We start from the raw sequence: 17,245 nt of genomic DNA, 5'->3' as shown, positions 1-17,245 counted from the left end.
CTAATTTATCCAGAAGTCTAAAGAAAACATTTAGTTGTACAGTGGTGAATATATTTATGGTATTAAAATGATCTTCCATGTGAATTAGTTTGAGCTATTTTAGTTAATCATACAAGACATCTTTAAACCAACTGGTGGTGTAGCTTGCTGTTGTGTTGTTGTTATGTTATGTTTTTAATGTTTTTATTTTATTTTATTTTGTATTTCAGACATGTCACAGTATAATAAAGACAAAAAGGAGAATATAAAACATAAAAAAAGAAAAACAAACAAACAAGCAATAACCAGAACCTAAAATATTGTCTGAAGATGAAGTTAAATTTATAAACTCTTACCCACTACATTTCTTTATATTACGTACGTATGTAAACATAAGGGTAGTAGAATGCATGGATTTATTAAGTCTTTCTTTCCTGCTATACGGGACATTTTCTACCATGATAAGACCTGTGACACTGACTATCTTGATTATTTTTTTATGATGTTTTTTCAGTAGTGACTATGATGAATCTGGCTCCATCGTGCCACTTCTTACTGTTCTTCCTGCTTGTTGTTTTCCTGACAGGTGAGATACAATGGCATTGACTGCAGACAATACAATCACACGAAGTCTTTTGAATACTGACTTTTTGACAGAATAAGAAGCCATCTTTCTTTTATGAACAGGTTCTTTGACATAATCCTCTCTGTATCTGGGTATATAACCTCCTCCTCCTCTGCACTCAGGTGTGTACGGGAAGCGAATCGTCGGGGGTGGAGTGGTACCACCTTACTCCATCAAGTATCAAGCCTCCCTCTGGTTCGCCAACTCCCACTTCTGTGGAGGCACCCTCATCCGCCCACAGTGGGTGGTGTCTGCTGCCCACTGCTGGAGGCCGTAAGTTCCTGCAGTGCTACACCACATTTTTGCTGCACTTCCACTGAAGCCAATGGAGCACGTTGCATTCAAGTCTCAAAGCTGTAAACTAAAAAGAATATTTGGGTTTTTTTTGTTTCAAATGTCGTAATTAGTTGAGCAGCAAACAGTGATAGATTGTCTGATCAATAGTGAAAAACCTTAAATATCTTGGCTCTGTGCTGTTGTAGGAGTCGCATGTTAAAAGTGGTCCTGAGTGAGCACAGCATCGTCAGGGAGGAGGGCTATGAGCAGATATTTAACGTCTCCTTGGTCATCAAACACCACGATTACAGTTACTGGACGCTTGACAATGATATCATGCTGATAAAGGTAAGGAACCGTGTGGAATGTGACAAAGGGTTGTGTTTTGAGGAAGGTAATAAGTAAATCTTATGATTTTGGTTGAGTGGATTACAGGCACTAGTTAGGTTCCAGACACTGATAAATCCTGCTGTATAGCTCAGTGGCAGACTATGAAAAATGTGATGAAAAAAGAGCAACAAACTGTACCAGATGTGTACAGCGATGTGACAATATTCACATTTGAAAACGAAGACTGTCAAATTTCACCTTTGCGCTTCTCCTCAAAGGCCTGCGTGTTATATTGTGATCTACGGAATTCATTAAATGTGAAAGTGACACACAAATCAATGATCGAGGAGCATATGTATGTGCCTTTTATTTAGCCGTTCCTGTTGGTAGTTGCACCTTTTTTTCTAACTCTACGCCCTGAGTTTCTGTTTAAAATTTGTGTTCATAAACACCAAGCTGAGGTGACCCATACTGACATCATCAGGGTTACTTCCACAGCACCCATGACTAGATGTTCCTGAGTAAAACTATCGGAGTGTTCTTTCAACATTAGTCATTTAGAGACTCGCTGCTTTTAATGTTCAGAGGAACTGTTCCAGTGCACTGCAACAATTTTGCAACTGTGACACAACTTCCTGGTTGGTTTAATCAACCTGTGCGAGATGACACAAACTTTTTCCCATTTATTTAGTAAGCTACCATTTTGTTTTTTGGGGGTTTTTTTTCTTATCTTTGGCCTTTATGGTCTTGTTTGATTCACAGTGTGCACTGCCCAATTGCATAAACAGCTGAGTAGATCATTTATAAATGCAATAACTGATAACACTGTAACAATTTACTGTGTAATCTTGTTGAATCAGGCAACAACAACTCAAATACTGAAAGAAAACAAGACTGTGAGTTGTAGCGGTAAATCACCTATGCAGCTAACTAGTGCCAAACTAGTCCTTTATGACTGTGTTGTTGTGCTCCATACATGACTGACAATGAGTTTCTCTTTATTCAACATTTACAGCCACTTTTTGAGTTTCTTAAAACTACTCAGCTTCCCCTCAGTATTAGAAAGAACCTTTTGCATTATTCTATCTGAGTTTTTCAAGATTCTCCAAAAGCTTTTTCATAATCTTACTGTCCCTCTGTATTTCTGATTCCATATTACAACTTTGAAATACTTCACTTTCATTATTACTTCAGCAGTTCTGCAGATTATCCCAGTTGTTACATAACTTCATTTTTGTTTGCCAGTACTAGAGTATGGAGTAAAATTCTTCCTTTTCTCTAAATACCCAGCTGATACTAGCTCATTCCCATAGTCTTGCAAAACGTATATTTAATTTTTTTTAAAAACAACAAAAAAACAAGTAAACAAACAAACAAAAAAAGTTCAATATTGTGAACAGAACATGCATAGCGTATGGAACCCCTGAGTGGCCATAGAGGGAAAAAAAAGTAAAATATCTTGTGGCCACGAGATAGAAACTCGTGGTCACGCATTTTTATCTCATGGCCACGAGTTAAAATATCTTGTGGCCACTCAGGGGGCTCCGTACCTTCAGCACCAGGTTTTTATGATGACTGACTGAGGGCTATGTTCTGTGTGGGTCAGTTGGAGCGTCCAGCTATCATCAGTGCCCTCGTCGAGCCGATATCTTTGCCAGACCTGAACTCACCCCCGCCGAGAGACTTCACACTGTGTACAGTCAGCGGCTGGGGCGTAACCTGGGCCTACGGGCGTAGACTGTCACCTGAGCTGAAGTCTGTGGATGTGGAGCTCTTCTCCAACTGCTGGAACTTCTACTCCTTCAGGGTCACGAGAAACATGATCTGTGCTGGCTCTTTTCTTGGAGGGAGAGACTCCTGTCAGGTGAGCCCCAAAATCTGGGAGGGAGACATTTCTTTTGCCTCTCACAGATAATGAAACACGTCCAGGTGATGCAGTAAGATCAAGGTTAAATATAAATCTTGCACTTAAGTGGGAAAAAACAGTTCAACCGAGTTATTCATTTTAATACGCTGCATTAGTTTATTTATTTTTGGCAACACGGGAACAATGTGAACAAGCTGGTGACGTACTATCAGCTTATGTAGTTGGCCAATGTAAGCAAACAGTAGCAGCAATGTTTACTTGGAGTTATGTTTCTGACCACCTGACAAATAAAAGTCCAAAATACACTTTTCATCTTACGTTTTCATCTTCACCCTGACGTGCGAGCTGTCAACCTAAGTGCAGACGTCGCTTTAGGTACCGTTCCGATTGAAACACTGGCCAGTTGAGCAGTCGTAGTAACTGAAGCTCCCCAAACAGCACACTTATGTGGAAGCATCTGCATTCATCGAGTTTCTCCTCTCATTTATTTAGGTTTTTCCTCCAATATATCACCCATCCATATCTTAAATCTTTCAATTTTAGATTAAAATGTGTCACACTGCCTTAACAAACCCTCTGAAAATGCTTTTTTGCTTTTCACTCCTCAGGGTGATTCGGGAGGACCTCTCGTCTGTAACAATAAATTTGAAGGCATCGTGTCTTGGGGCGTCAGCTGTGCCATTCCTTACTACCCCGGAGTCTACACCAAAGTCAGAAACTACCTCTCATGGATCAACCTTGTCATCGAGAGCAGCCAATGAGACTCTTCATGACTGGTTCGTAGAAGACTCGACTGCGATGAATATTTGAATGGATCCTAATGGACCCAATGGATTTAATGTTTTGTTTCGTCTTTTATATAGAACTTTTATATAAACACAAATGTATTTGCTAAAATTAAATTGCTTGGATTTGACACCACTGAGTGTGAATGTGCAGTCTGTGAACTTACACCTCGCACTCACAATCTTCTTCCTCCCACTGATTGAATATCACCAAAAGATATTCTTAAAACAAACAAACAAAAAACCAACAGTCTGTTGTGTTTGTTTGACTAAATTTACCTTTAATTTTATAGTTATCAGACACAGTTTTTTTAAAAAGTTATGTTAAAAATATCACCAATTCTGGATCACATTAACATCCGGCATCATTTTATTCTTTGAAATCCTTCGTTTCTCCACTGGTCAAACAGAAACAAGCTGTGTAACAGACAAGGATCATAATTGATGAAGTACATTTTTCATTGTTTGTTAATGTTTGATGTCACACCTGCACAAAACTGCTCATGGATAGCGACAACAACAAAAACCACCACCCGCTTCCTGCCTGACTGCATGTTGACATCCTCGCGAGTGATTGGCTGTGACTGCACCCTCTCCCCTTCCCCTCTGTCCCATTCACATTTAAAGCTGAGCCACAACAGACTCATTCACAGACTCAGAAACAACTTTACAAACCTCAGGAGCAAGTATGGACAGAGTCAAGTCTAGCAGCAGGGAGGTGATGCATGTTAAGGACCCTGGCTCCAGACACTTGTCCCAAGAAACAGTCCAGACACTGATTCATCAGTCTCAGGAGGCAAAGAAGCAAGCCTACTGTCCTTACAGCAAATTCAGAGTGGGAGCCGCTCTCCTGACACATGACAACTGTGTGTTTACAGGTGAGTTACACGTGAAACTTTGTTTCTTGTTGATTGAAAAGAGTTTTAGGAAAATAATTAGACTTCTTGGGAATATGTCCAAAAAAGAAAAAAAAAAAAAGACAGTTAAAGTGTAAAGTGGAGAAGACACGAGAGCACCAGTATTATGTAACTTGTACTGGAGTCAAGTCTATTCTTGCTCTATTGCTGTTTGAAAAAATTACATATGTTAGAGAATTTCATTAGTATGATGAAAGTCTCAAATTACAGCACAGGAAAATTGTACAGTGACTTGATCTGAGTTTTATTTTGATACATTAAGTCAGGGGTGTCCAATCCTGGTCCTCGAGAGCCCCTATCCAGCATGTTTTAGATGTTTTAGATGTTTTAGATGTTTTAGATTCACATGATCAGGATCGTTATCAGGCTTCTGCAGAAGCTTGATAACGATCCTGATCATGTGAATCCGGTGTGCTGGAAGAGAGAAACATCTAAAACATGCCGGATAGGGGCTCTCGAGGACCAGGATTGGACACCCTGCATTAAGTTAATAATTACCCGAGAGTTCGAATCACTGCACTAAAGGTTTATGTTTAACATGTTGCTTTGCAGCTAACCATCATTAAATCCTCACCAAAATTATTATTATTTTTTTTATTCCCGTTGACTGAATCAAATCGCATTTCTCCGGAGGGACAAATCTTGCCTTTCCCGTGAGTTAAGGTGACCTTTTGTCACGGCATCAGTTGCGTCAACAGCACTGTATACACTGGCAGGGATGTCAGATCACTGTCAACAGAAAAGCAAAGACACAACTGCTGTCGCTGTACAAAGCGAGGCAAGTCACGTGTCCCTCAGCAGAAATGCCTGGGGGGGACAAACAGCTAGCAAACAGCTGAGTGCAAAGACCTATTGAGCAACTATTTGGTTTGGCCAGAGGAAGTAAATATGCAGCCCCTTGAAAAGGCGAAAAGGCCTCTTTTTTTTGCAGCACATACAAAATTCTACGTATTTATCCCATGTCTGTACTTGTGTCTCCGGCAGGTTGCAATGTGGAAAATGCATGCAACAATCTTGGAGTGTGCGCTGAAAGGACTGCCATCTCAAAGGCTGTGTCAGAAGGCTACAGAAGTTTCAAGGCTATTGCAATTGCCAGGTAACATGTGCTTCTCACACTGCAATCTGAAAAGTTTTCCGTATTTCTTAAGACGCCGGCATCCATCCCGGCCTTGCACAGTCAACACTTACCAAACCATGACTCACTTCACATTACGTTCCTTCTTGCACGTAAAACTTAATCAAACTGATTCAGGGCAGGGTTTCTGTCAAGCAGCAATCAACTGACTGTACCTAAATAAGCAGCAGCACTTATGGCCTTTCTATTACCCTCTTGGGATGATAACTGTATTAGCTTTGAAAGAAAACTGAATGGAACAGATCGTACACAGACGAAAAGGGATTTGTTTCTAACTTTGACATATATTTCCCCAGATGTAATAAATATGAGCTGCACCAGCAAGTGACTGTTTGCTTCTTCAAGTCTTTTGTTTTCTCTGCTACATTCTTCCTCATATGTTCTTTGCAGTGACCTGAAAGACCATTTTATCTCCCCATGTGGTGGCTGCAGGCAGGTCATGAGAGAGGTATTATCTCTGCTTGTCTTGCTTTAGTAGTTTTTTTTTTTTTTATTACTTTCAAGTGAATATAGTCTCCATCTCTCTGTTACGGAGAGTGTAATTATTTATTTTTTTTAACTGGACTTAGTCACTCCAAGAAACAGGTGGTAAGCAATATTTACACAGTTTTGTACTTGCCTGGGTAACACATTAGTAGGTGCTAGTTTCCTATTAACAAGAAGCTCCGAGTCTGACGCTTCAATATCCCATGTGCTGTCTCAGTGTGAGAGTTTAACTACTGTAATCAGTTTCTTTCTTTTCACAGTTTGGGTCCAATTGGGACGTGTACCTATCAAAGCCTGATGGTTTGTACAGGAAGATGACTGTGGACGAGCTGCTGCCCGTCTCCTTCGGCCCCGAAGACATGTCCATGGAAAAAGTGTTTGACATTCCTAACGAGTACTGAGCCCGCGTACTAGTACAAAAACACATACAAGTGTTAGCTGTTTGAATCGCCTCGACACATACTGTGTTTCATGTACATGCTGAGCAGAAGTTTATATTTATGGTAAATATTTGTTCCTGTGTTATCTACTAATTGTTAACAGTGTCATGTTTAAATTGATTTTATCTACATTGAAATTTTAATAAATGCAAAGTCTGGTAAATTAATTGTAAAGATTCATTAGTGAGCTATTTATGTACTTTATCATGCTCAATGCTGTTTATGTAGATTTACAAAACAAGAAAAAAGAAATGTATTAGTTTAAAGAAGCGTGTGGGGAAAAATGACAAAATATCAACGCCAGTCATACTTATCCACACATTTTAATAAATAAACAGCTTTAAAAAGGAGTTTCTTTTAATAGTCACATTTCATTTCTTACAGTTAGATTTGGACATAAAGGAAATTCAAAAGGACACACAAGAAAAAAAAAAATATTACTTTGAGTTGCAGTATACTGCAAACTGTGAAGCAGCACATTATTAAATTAAAGGGAGAGGGGATACAACAGAGGAGGTGAAACATAAAAAATGCCAGTGTCAATTTACTACTCATTTATTAGTGATTTTTGGTCTACTAATTCCATGCATTAGCATTTGCTGTGGTTTACAGTATAATATCGGATTTATTGTTTTTTCCCTGATTCGGAAAACTGCAGAGAATTTAAAAAAAGAGAAAAGGTCAAAATCTGCCCCAATCGAGAAGTTATAAACAAGGCAAAAAGGCATAGTTCGATTTCTAAGTACCACTCACTTATAATCCTAAACATCAAACTGTATAGACGGCTGTCAATTGTAAAGATGTGTTCAGGCTTGAAGCTAGATGCTTTATGTGGTTTAAAGTATGAAGTAGAGCAAAAATAGCAACAAAACATGATGGTTTTCCCATGCTCTATGACGTCACCTAATGAATGCATAGAGACAGCAGTTAAAGGAGAGGATAATAACACATGGGCCTGGTGTTAATTTGAGGTGCTCACACATTGATGGCACACAGAGCTAACAACAGCCAAACAGCCGACGTCTGTGCCATGATGCATACCGACTCTACGTGGATGTTAATGTGGACAAATAAAGCAATATGAAAATTTGCATTATGCAATCGCAACACTCTTTTGAAAGGTGTAGTTTGTTGCTAACAACACCCACCACCTGAGTGTGTGTATGTGTTGACTTCTCTAAATAATCAATATCCATCTGCTCCACACTAACGGTTAAAATAGGACATTCTGTAAACGGGCTGCAACAGTTCAGTGGCAACCTAAACTGCGAAAGAATACCTAAATAGTTATTTGAAAACTGCAACATCGCTCTGCAGCTTTCGTGCTAAATTATTTAAGCAGGAGGCAAGACCGCAAAGTGTAACTTTTCTTACTTTGACCTCAGCTCTCTGTGAAGGAGTTGTTGGCGGTATCGTCAAGTGCGGGCCATGCAGGGACCTGTAATCTGGGCAGGGTCCCCTCCATTAGCCTCTCCATCCACAGTCCCAGCCTGTCAAGCTTGTGATGAACTTCTATGTGAGTGGCCCTGCTGGAGCCTCTCTTGGATCCGGCCCTGTCCTCCCTGGAATGGGATCGGGATCGAGAGTGGGAGCTAGACCTGGACCTGGAGCGGGACTTTCTCCTGTCAGAGGTGGATGAGGTCTCAGATGATGAGTCGTTGGGGTCGTCTCCTGTGAAGACGGGTCTAAAGATGCAGAAATATTTCTTGTAGCCGTTGAGGGCCAGGACATGGCCAGAGTAGTCTGAAGACTCCTCGTCGTCATCCGAATGGCTCTCACTCCATGCAGCGTCACTGGCTGAGCGAAGGAGCGATGGCATCCAGTGGCGGTGCTTATCAGCGTTGAGGAAGGAGAAGTGGAGGGTCTGAGTTCTGTGGGTAAGAAGCCAAGAGGGTTAGCATTGATGCGTGGAAATAAATGCCATCAGGGGATCGTAGTAGACCATATAAACACTAAAGCACTTAATATTTCTCCATGACTCAGGTCGATATTTATATTACATGCAAAAAGGCTTTCTTTTAAAATATGTACAAATAAATAAACAATAAAACATGCACAATGCTATACGTTGAGACTTACCCAGAGAAAGAGAAAACCTCCTTGGCAAATTTCCTGAGCAAAGCATTCTTGGAAACATTGGTGAGCACCAGTACAACATTGATGTGGCCAGGCCTCAGCTTCACCAGGTTACTTATGTATGTGATGTCTGTCAGCTCTGTCACTTCCACAAAGTCTTTCTTTGGAGGACGGCTGCATGGACCGATGAGAAAGACAGAGGGATGCAAATTTAATAGGAGCACAGAAAAGTGTCAATTATGTTTGTGTGATTCTGAATCCTGTCCATAACAGCTACACAGACAATGTCCCATGTCAAGAATTTAGTCAAAAAACAGCTGACACATTTTCTCAAATGTCCATCTCAGTGTCAAAGTGGATATACAATAGACCCACAAAGTGAAACTGCTTACAAATTTGCAAAATGTTTAATATATATAAACTAGATATATCGGCGACCACATCGGTATTGGCCAACATTAGTGTTTTTTCCGATATATTGGTATCGGACCAATGAACAAATTTAGCCGATGTGAAAAACCGATGATTTTCTAACATTAGCACCTTCGTCTCTACATTTGATATTGCTGCTATTTCACAGATGTTTTTACTTAAACAGTCCTGGACTTGAACGTTAAATATGTTAAAACATGTTTAAATACGTTTTACTTTTGTTATGTAATAAAGAAGACTATGTGGTCTAATTTGGTATGGGCTTCTTTTGAACAGTTTTAAGGTTCTCACAGTGTTTAGTGATGCTAATTTTTCAGTGTGAACAAAAATGAATATCGACATCGGTAATATCGGTTATCGGCGATATCAGAAATCTTAATATCAAATATCGGTATCGGCCAGAAATTTTTATATCATGCATCACTAATATAAACCAATATAATATGATCTGTCTACAGTCGCATCATTTGTAAATCAGTGGGGTGACTAACTTGTACGCCTCGGGATTGCCGGTAACATCAAGAAACAAACAATTAAACTAACCAACAAAAGGTTTCAAACAAATCATTTATATGCACACAGAGGACATGTACGGAAAATATGTGCGACGCTTATTGTATCTGCAGGTTGGGTCAGACGTGTGCCAAAAGGCAACTAAGACCTCATGAGTCTAAAATATCACATAAAAGAGCAAAAGTAATACAAAGACGTGGTGAAAAATTCAAAATCTAAGCTTTACAGCAAAGCAGCATGCATCAGCCAGTTGTAAAGAATCGTGGTCAGTTGGAGGCCAATTGGTTTTTTGGAAAACCTTTGATATGCTTCTGTACTATTTTTTCTTTTTTTTAGATATGTTTGGGCTGCATTGGTCTGAGAAAATATGAATTCATAAACAGTACACTATTGGGTTCTGTTTAATTACCAATCAAACCAACAATCCCCACATCTTTCTGTAAGTTAGATACACTACCACTGAACTACAAAACGTGTTGTAAAAAACATCATTTAGACAGCCATTTTCAGTATCCAGTAACCACACTGTTAGTATCTCCCCTCTACGGTGGAGCAAAATGTCCATGTGAGACAGGTTTTGGCTGCTGATCTGTTAAAATCCTTTGGTCAAAGAATTCTGTTTCCATCTTGTGTTTGTATAATGTTACTGCATTACCTCGAGGTACTTGTTCTGTTTGATGCATCATTCTCAGTTTGTGTTTGCTCCTTTGGCTTCGGTTGTCGGGGTTTGCTCTCACCTGGCTCACTGAAAATACGCCAAAGAAAGGAATCATTAGTTTGGACACCAAAAGCTCTGATTTCACTTTGGGACAATGCTATGCAGCCAGTGTTTGGCTTCAGTGGAGAGAATAATCAGGTAACATTTTTAAAGACCGATAAACGCTACACAACAAATTTCCATTGTAGATATAGATGGTATGATTAAGTTTAAGAAGTTTTTAAAAAAATAAATAAAATAAATTGAAAATAAATTCTATGCTCCTCAGCACAGCCATAAAGTCATTAGCAATTCAGCAGATGAACAGTCTAATAACAAACTGCACAAAAGACAAATGTTTGAATTCTCTCTGCCTCTAGCTGTGATTGTGCTTTTTCCATAGAGGTGACCAGACTTTATACTGCAGCAAAAAATTAGCCCACAGTGAGTTAAAATAAAACAGGAGCACAGGCGCTACTTGAGGTTTAGAGGGTTTAAGTCGTTTTAGGTCAAATGTTTAGGCATTTGATGAAAATGAATGTGCTGGAAAACTGTCACGGCTCTCTCACCTGAATGCCTGAATGATGACAGTGCCAAAAAGAATGAAGAGAGCTGAGAAGATCAAGGACAGGATGGGCATCATCTCTCGCCTTGAAGAAATAAATAACACTCGTTGTTATTGAAAGATGCACAAGAAAATATAAAGCACAGCTTGTAGTCTTCATGTTGCCATCACACCTGTGATGGGACACGTTAGGTAAGTACGTACACAGCCTCCACAAAGTACACTTTGATCTTAATGCAGAAGCATGATTCAGCTTTTGATTTGATTTCAAAAATAACAGCAAAAAGCATTGCATGATTCTCTCTCTATGCATGAAATTCTGCAGGCTTCCTGGGTGAGTATTGTCTTACCAGTTTGAGTAGAGAAGGTCATCATAGATTTGAATGATATAATCATAAGCAGCATTCATCCACTGAATAATAAAAATCTGGTGAGGGGATCAAAAAGACAGAAAAAACAGTGATGTTAGTTCAAAAAACATTGCAGTTCAAACAAGCTCACCCTCAGACGACTGTGTCCGTGTCAGTGCAGAACCAGCATAGCAGTCTGAAAGCTTTGCTGAGTGTGTGTCTGCTGCGACTTACAGGGGCCATCTCGTTGTTGAGCTCTGGCAAGGTGGCATCTGAGGTCAGATAGGTGGGATCTTTCTGAAGGAGCTCCAGCTGCTCGTGGAGGCGATACTTGTCTTCTTCGCTGCCGTTCCAGCCTCCACTCACAGAGCGGTACAGGACCTTACCAGCCTGGCTCCGCCTCTCCAGAATCACCACCTGTCAGTGTTATTAAAGAGCCCTTTTACTGTAAACCGAGGCGCTGCAGGATCTTACAGCACATATCCGTAATCTGACACAGAAAAAATCTGATACAACCTCCACTTCTGTGCATTCTGGTTTTAAAAGTTTGTTTCACTGATCATGCTGTGCATGTTTTGACCCCTGACCTGAGATGAGAGTGCAGCCTGGTTGAGGAGCAGCGCCTGACAGAGAGGCTGCTGGTGACGCTGGTAGACGTATGCAAACCGTAGCACCTCTTTTTTATTAGTTGTGGCAAAGTCCAGGAAGGCCTTATTTCCTGGAAGGAAGGCTTGGTCCTCCCCTGTGATTAGCAGCACACAGTACCTGCAAACCGATCACCGTCAATTCACCTGCTGCAGCGGTCTTGCATAACTAAACAACACAACAATTCACTGGGACATCCAAAATAATGCTTGTCCAACTATTCTGTTTGGATTTCAGCTTCTTACAGTTGTTATATGCTCTTAAAAGTCAAATTCAACATCTGTTAGACTGCATTCAGCGTATTTTCCTTTTATATGACTTGAGCAGAAGTGGATAAAAAGAGGGAGAGGCAAGGAGGAGTTTAATTTAGGGAAAATATTAAGTACAGGACCATTAGCTACCAAAACTTCTCACAAAATGTCTTACTTCCTCCGTCGGTGGAACTGCTTTACGGGACATAGCTCATCAAAAAGCTGCTGGCTGACCAATCGTGGCACCTGCAGGAACTTGTTGTTGGACACAAACTCGTCCATGATTTGTCTTTTCATCCCTCTGGCCTAAGGGAGAGATATATGAAGGGGTGTGAAGGAGTTATATCTAGCCAGAATTTTCTCACCTAACAGGAGAGAACGTTTGATTAGTATCATAATAATGCAGCAGGTTTTGCAGGGTGTACCTGAATGATGTCAACAGGCTTCTCTGTGTCCTCCTTAAACAGCAGCATGGTGGGAGCGTACGTGTTTATGTTGAACTGCCGCAGGAGGCGACTGTTGTGTGTCTCGCCCTGGTCCACGAAGCCGAAGCGCACATAATTTCTGAAGGCGAATGCTGTTAACTGGAGAGTGAAGTGGGAAGATGAGAGCCCTCCAAAAGCAAATACAATAAAGAAGAGTTCATGGCAAAAATGATAGCTGCTTTTATTATGTCATCACTGTAAGTCTCAAATCGCTCTAACCATCTACGGTGCACAATATATTCATTGAAACTGTGCGATTCAGTGTAATAAAGGAGGACATATAAATGCATTAGCAAAATAAAAAAAACAGCAGAAAGAGCTGCTCAAACAGATGCCTCTGTAGTTGCAGTCGGAGTCTCATTTATTTGCTCTCGTGTCCTAGGGCAAAAAAGTCCTCAGCTCCAGATCTGTGAATATAAACTATCTCTCTGTTTACTACTGAAATATTTATTCTAATTAGTGCCCCAACTGCTTGAGTTCATGCATGTATATCTGTGCATGTCTTACCTTGTAGAGCAGGGGAACAACAGGAACTTGGTCAAACAAGAGAAGACTGGGTTTATTTTCACCATGCCAGCTATCGAGAAAAGCCAGGTAGTTGTTATCGGTGATCTGGAAAAACAATAAAAAATTGTTTTAAAAAAGTGTCGTCCTGTTAAATAAGACTACAGTCTGCTATCTGAAGAGCAATGTTATCAACCACTGCAATCCAGTGTGTAAACAGGTCACCATAATCACATTTACAATTTATAAGCTCTTACCAGTCCCTAAAATCAACTAATGATAGCACACATGTAGCAGTGATATATTTATGTCAGCTGTGGTTACCTTCTCCACCAGTTTCTGAGGCAGCAGGTCTTCAACAAACTGTCGCAGGTGCTCCCGAACTACAGCCTGGTGGAAGAAGGTCACCCTTCCGTTCACAAGCCCAATGATGGAGGGAACACGGTGAGCACCCAGCTGGTTGGCAAGGCGACGCTCATAGCCCAGGTCCACGATGCCAATGCCCACACCTGGTTTAACAATAACAGTAGCCTGCTATCAGACCTGGCACAGTGGAGTAAAGCACAGCCTCTCTTGCAAAATGTAAAAAATACACCCTAAAACAGAATTGGTAGAATCGTGCAATTGCAGTAATTTCAGAGGATAAACGTTCCAACAAACACAGAGAGCTGTCTTCCAAAGATGGATATCAGAATGTGCATGTGGAAGAAAATATGGCTAAAGTTCACAATGCTCCCATTTAGATTAAGAAGGGAATTAGGTGATATAAGTGAATGATATTTTAGGGGGAATTCTCACTTTTATTAAACAGCCACTGTGAAGCTCTAAAGACGAGACTCTTGAAGTCTCTAAGAGGAACCACTCCACGCTGTGGGATTTTTACTTGAGTCTTTGAAATCAGTGAGCAACTGCCTGATGACAGCGTTCATAAAAGATGCATAGATCTGTTTTTAGTGTCTTAAAGGATCCTGTGTATTCTCACCACTGTAAAAACCACAGCAATAGAAAAAAATAAACCAGAGCCTGGCTTTGAAAATTATTAGAAAAAGCAGCATTGAAACAAGTTTTCTTCTTTTGATTTGAACACTCTGCATTTGAGATGTGCTAAATATCCCACTTAAAGCTAAACTTATCAATATTTCATTTGAGCAGTGGGTCATATTACTTGTTGCAAAGACAAGGTGCTGCTCAGAATGACAAATCCAGAAAAATCACCACCTGACTCTCTTCTAAGCAGCAGCTCAGCATCTTTTAGATGTTTTTTTTTTTGGTTTTAAAGTCTGTAAGTGTAGTGTTTTAGTTCACACTCATTAACTTCTACTTCCTGTCACATCAGGCAGCTGTTTTCTGTGTAAAAAGCTCTAAAGACACAATTAGCTACTGACCGCAGACAAACTTAACAAATAATCAGTATTGTGGAGGATTTAGCATGTTAGAGTGCAGTTATGACTGTTGAAGAGTTTTGCTAGAAAATGACCAAAAAAGTAAAAAGAAAATGACCAAAAAAGTAATTAATGCTAAAACAATAAATTCAAGAAAACAGTTCAGGCATAGTAAAGTGCAAGGAGGTTTATGAATAAGCAGGAAATGTTATGAGAGCACTGAATGATCACAGGGTCGCAGTACTTTTAATTAGCAGGAATAACTTATCAACAACTCATCTCCGGTGTCAGAAAACAATTGCATAGGGTTGAATTCCTTCCTTGGCTTTACACTTTGTTCTAAGGAACTAAGAAGAACAAATAAAGCCTGATCAATAATTAAAAAAAAAAAAAAAAAAAAAAGTCTGGCTCTCTGTAAAGCATCTCTACAGTTAGTTAGGTCTCTCCTAATGACCTGCAACTGTGCAAACACCAACCTTACGTGGTGATGCTGTTAGGAAAACTAGCCTGGGAGTGTGTATGAGACTTTAAGTGAAAACAGTCTCACCCAGAGGCTCCAGTTCCTGCACCGTCTCCTTCCACACAGGCTCAATATGGATACATGCAAAGCACCACTCAGAGGTCACTTTGATCAGGTAGGGTCTCTTGTGGCTGTCTGGAAGGACATCACTGTTAAACTGTGCGTGGTGAAGCATGTACTTGCTGTCTGCAAAGTCCCTGGACCTGGAGGAGGATTGGAAGCAGAGTACAGAGTGTTTTTAGTTTACAGGCTCCAATCAGGACATGGTCTGAGACAAAACTGCCTAAACTGTAATCTTTTGTCTGTGTTGGTGTTCATACTGGGTAGAGGTAGAGATTGTCCTCAAAAACAACGTAGCAAAAAGGATAACAAGAACAGTACTGTTTCATAGAGGATCAAGTGTTTGCTTGTCCACATGTGTCAAGAAAGCAAAACATTTTCAAGGAATGCACTTATTTTTTCACATGACTCTCACTATTGCACTGTATGTATTGTATGTTTTGGTTCTACTACCATGAGTGTCAGGGTCCAAAAGCAAACATAAGGAAGAGTCCATATTATACCACATACTATGGGCAACAAACAGCAAAATTCTGAGAAAAACATATTCATGACAACATTTATTTGGGATGAGATTCAGAAGAAGAGGCCTGTTTGAACATAAGCTACCTGGGGAAATGGAAAAAAGACTCATCAAAGTAGAAACTGTTGTGAAAGCTGCGGAAACCGTGATGCTGCGAGTGTCCGAAGGGCTGGTTTTCATCCATCTGCCCATAGCGGTCAAAGTTGGACCTTCGCTCCTCGTTGGACAGAATCTGTGCACGAAAGAGAATGAAAGGAAGAATGAAGAGGATTTTTATATTAATGTTAGAATCTGAGGAAGGGATCATGATAGAGAAAGTGAAACTGATCATAAGGAAGGGAAAGTTGTCAGCTCATTTTACATGAAATACAGCAGATAATCTATTGTGATGCATTTTCACTCACCTCGTAGGACTTAGAAATCTTGATGAACATGTCCTCAGCTTTCGGGTCCTTGTTCTTATCTGGGTGCCTAAAAAAAAAGCCAATGGGTGACATCATAAATCACCATTAGGTTCACGTAGGGTTTAGTAAGGTTCTCTGTGTCACATTTTTTGAATTAGACCAGCTTGTGATGGGTTAAGTGATAAACCAGCAGCAGTTCAGGGGTCAGATGTGCGCTGCTAACTGACTGGGGCTGCTCAGTAACTCACCATTCCCTGGCCAGGCTCTTGTATGCCCTTTTGATCTCTGCTTGACTGGCACTCCTGCTGACACCCAGGATTTTGTAGGGGTCATATTCAGAGGCTGATTCCGCCAAATGATTACTCAAAATGAGCAGAAAGATGGCGAGCAAAGCCGGACGTATCCGAGGATCTCTGTTGCTGCTCCGAACCGTCATCTTATGCTGCTGTCCTCGTCCAACGTTATCGTCGGTTAGCCAGCTACCGTGCTGTCCGGTAAACTAATGCTACACAGCTATCCGGTAACAGACGAATATCCCCAGCTACGAGCTTACATGGTCGGGTCTGTTAACGGCAACAATGCAAAGTTGGAGTACAGACGACATACTAGTGTTTTAATACGACGAGGCCATTATTTTTTCTAGCAAATGATGGACATTAGCAAACCATTGGTGTCACTCCAGCAGTGAAACACAGAGCTTCCGGTTGCATCTTTCAATATAAAATCCGCCAAAGCCCCCTTTTTTAAAATCCCTAAAGTACTGCAATTGTTAGAGGGATATAGTTCAAAAGAAATTTGCGGTTAATCAAAAATAATAAATGAAATTGCAATAATATGTAGACTTTTGTAAGATAACAAGTGCACAGTAGAAATATACATCATTAAAGTGCAACTATGATAGATTTGCCGACTAGTCTATTTGTGAACACTGAAAAATATAAATGCAGCATGTATGTTCTGGTTAGAAAATGATTAAATTCAGCCAAATGTGCACAGTT

The 17,245-nt window shown here is 40.3% G+C and overlaps 3 protein-coding genes across 3 annotated transcripts; 2 read left to right on the top strand and 1 right to left on the bottom strand.

Moving 5' to 3' along the window:
• Window positions 1-501: 501 nt before the first annotated feature.
• Window positions 502-3,838, top strand: LOC103370239 (anionic trypsin-1-like). The gene is made up of 5 exons (XM_008299216.1): window positions 502-565; window positions 727-877; window positions 1,087-1,228; window positions 2,817-3,074; window positions 3,686-3,838. Exons 1-5 carry the CDS (start codon window positions 502-504, stop codon window positions 3,836-3,838), a joined length of 768 nt encoding a protein of 255 aa, XP_008297438.1.
• Window positions 3,839-4,509: 671 nt separating this feature from the next.
• LOC103370237 (cytidine deaminase-like) lies at window positions 4,510-7,190 on the top strand. The gene is made up of 4 exons (XM_008299213.1): window positions 4,510-4,740; window positions 5,764-5,875; window positions 6,305-6,362; window positions 6,661-7,190. The coding sequence occupies exons 1-4, from the start codon at window positions 4,551-4,553 to the stop codon at window positions 6,799-6,801; spliced, it is 501 nt and encodes a 166-aa protein (XP_008297435.1). The 5' UTR covers window positions 4,510-4,550; the 3' UTR covers window positions 6,802-7,190.
• LOC103370238 (dnaJ homolog subfamily C member 16-like) lies at window positions 7,148-16,934 on the bottom strand. The gene is made up of 15 exons (XM_008299214.1): window positions 16,496-16,934; window positions 16,248-16,314; window positions 15,930-16,075; window positions 15,288-15,463; window positions 13,683-13,867; window positions 13,362-13,466; window positions 12,795-12,953; window positions 12,545-12,675; window positions 12,061-12,238; window positions 11,708-11,890; window positions 11,474-11,550; window positions 11,128-11,208; window positions 10,517-10,606; window positions 8,920-9,090; window positions 7,148-8,711 (listed from the first exon to the last, which is right to left on the bottom strand). The coding sequence occupies exons 1-15, from the start codon at window positions 16,681-16,683 to the stop codon at window positions 8,222-8,224; spliced, it is 2,427 nt and encodes an 808-aa protein (XP_008297436.1). The 5' UTR covers window positions 16,684-16,934; the 3' UTR covers window positions 7,148-8,221.
• Window positions 16,935-17,245: the final 311 nt, after the last annotated feature.

Source organism: Stegastes partitus, unplaced genomic scaffold (assembly GCF_000690725.1).
Source record: "Stegastes partitus isolate 25-593 unplaced genomic scaffold, Stegastes_partitus-1.0.2 Scaffold1393, whole genome shotgun sequence".
NCBI lineage: Eukaryota > Metazoa > Chordata > Actinopteri > Pomacentridae > Stegastes > Stegastes partitus.
Note: the sequence above shows the minus strand (reverse complement) of the source record. Positions and strands in the feature narration are given on the sequence as shown.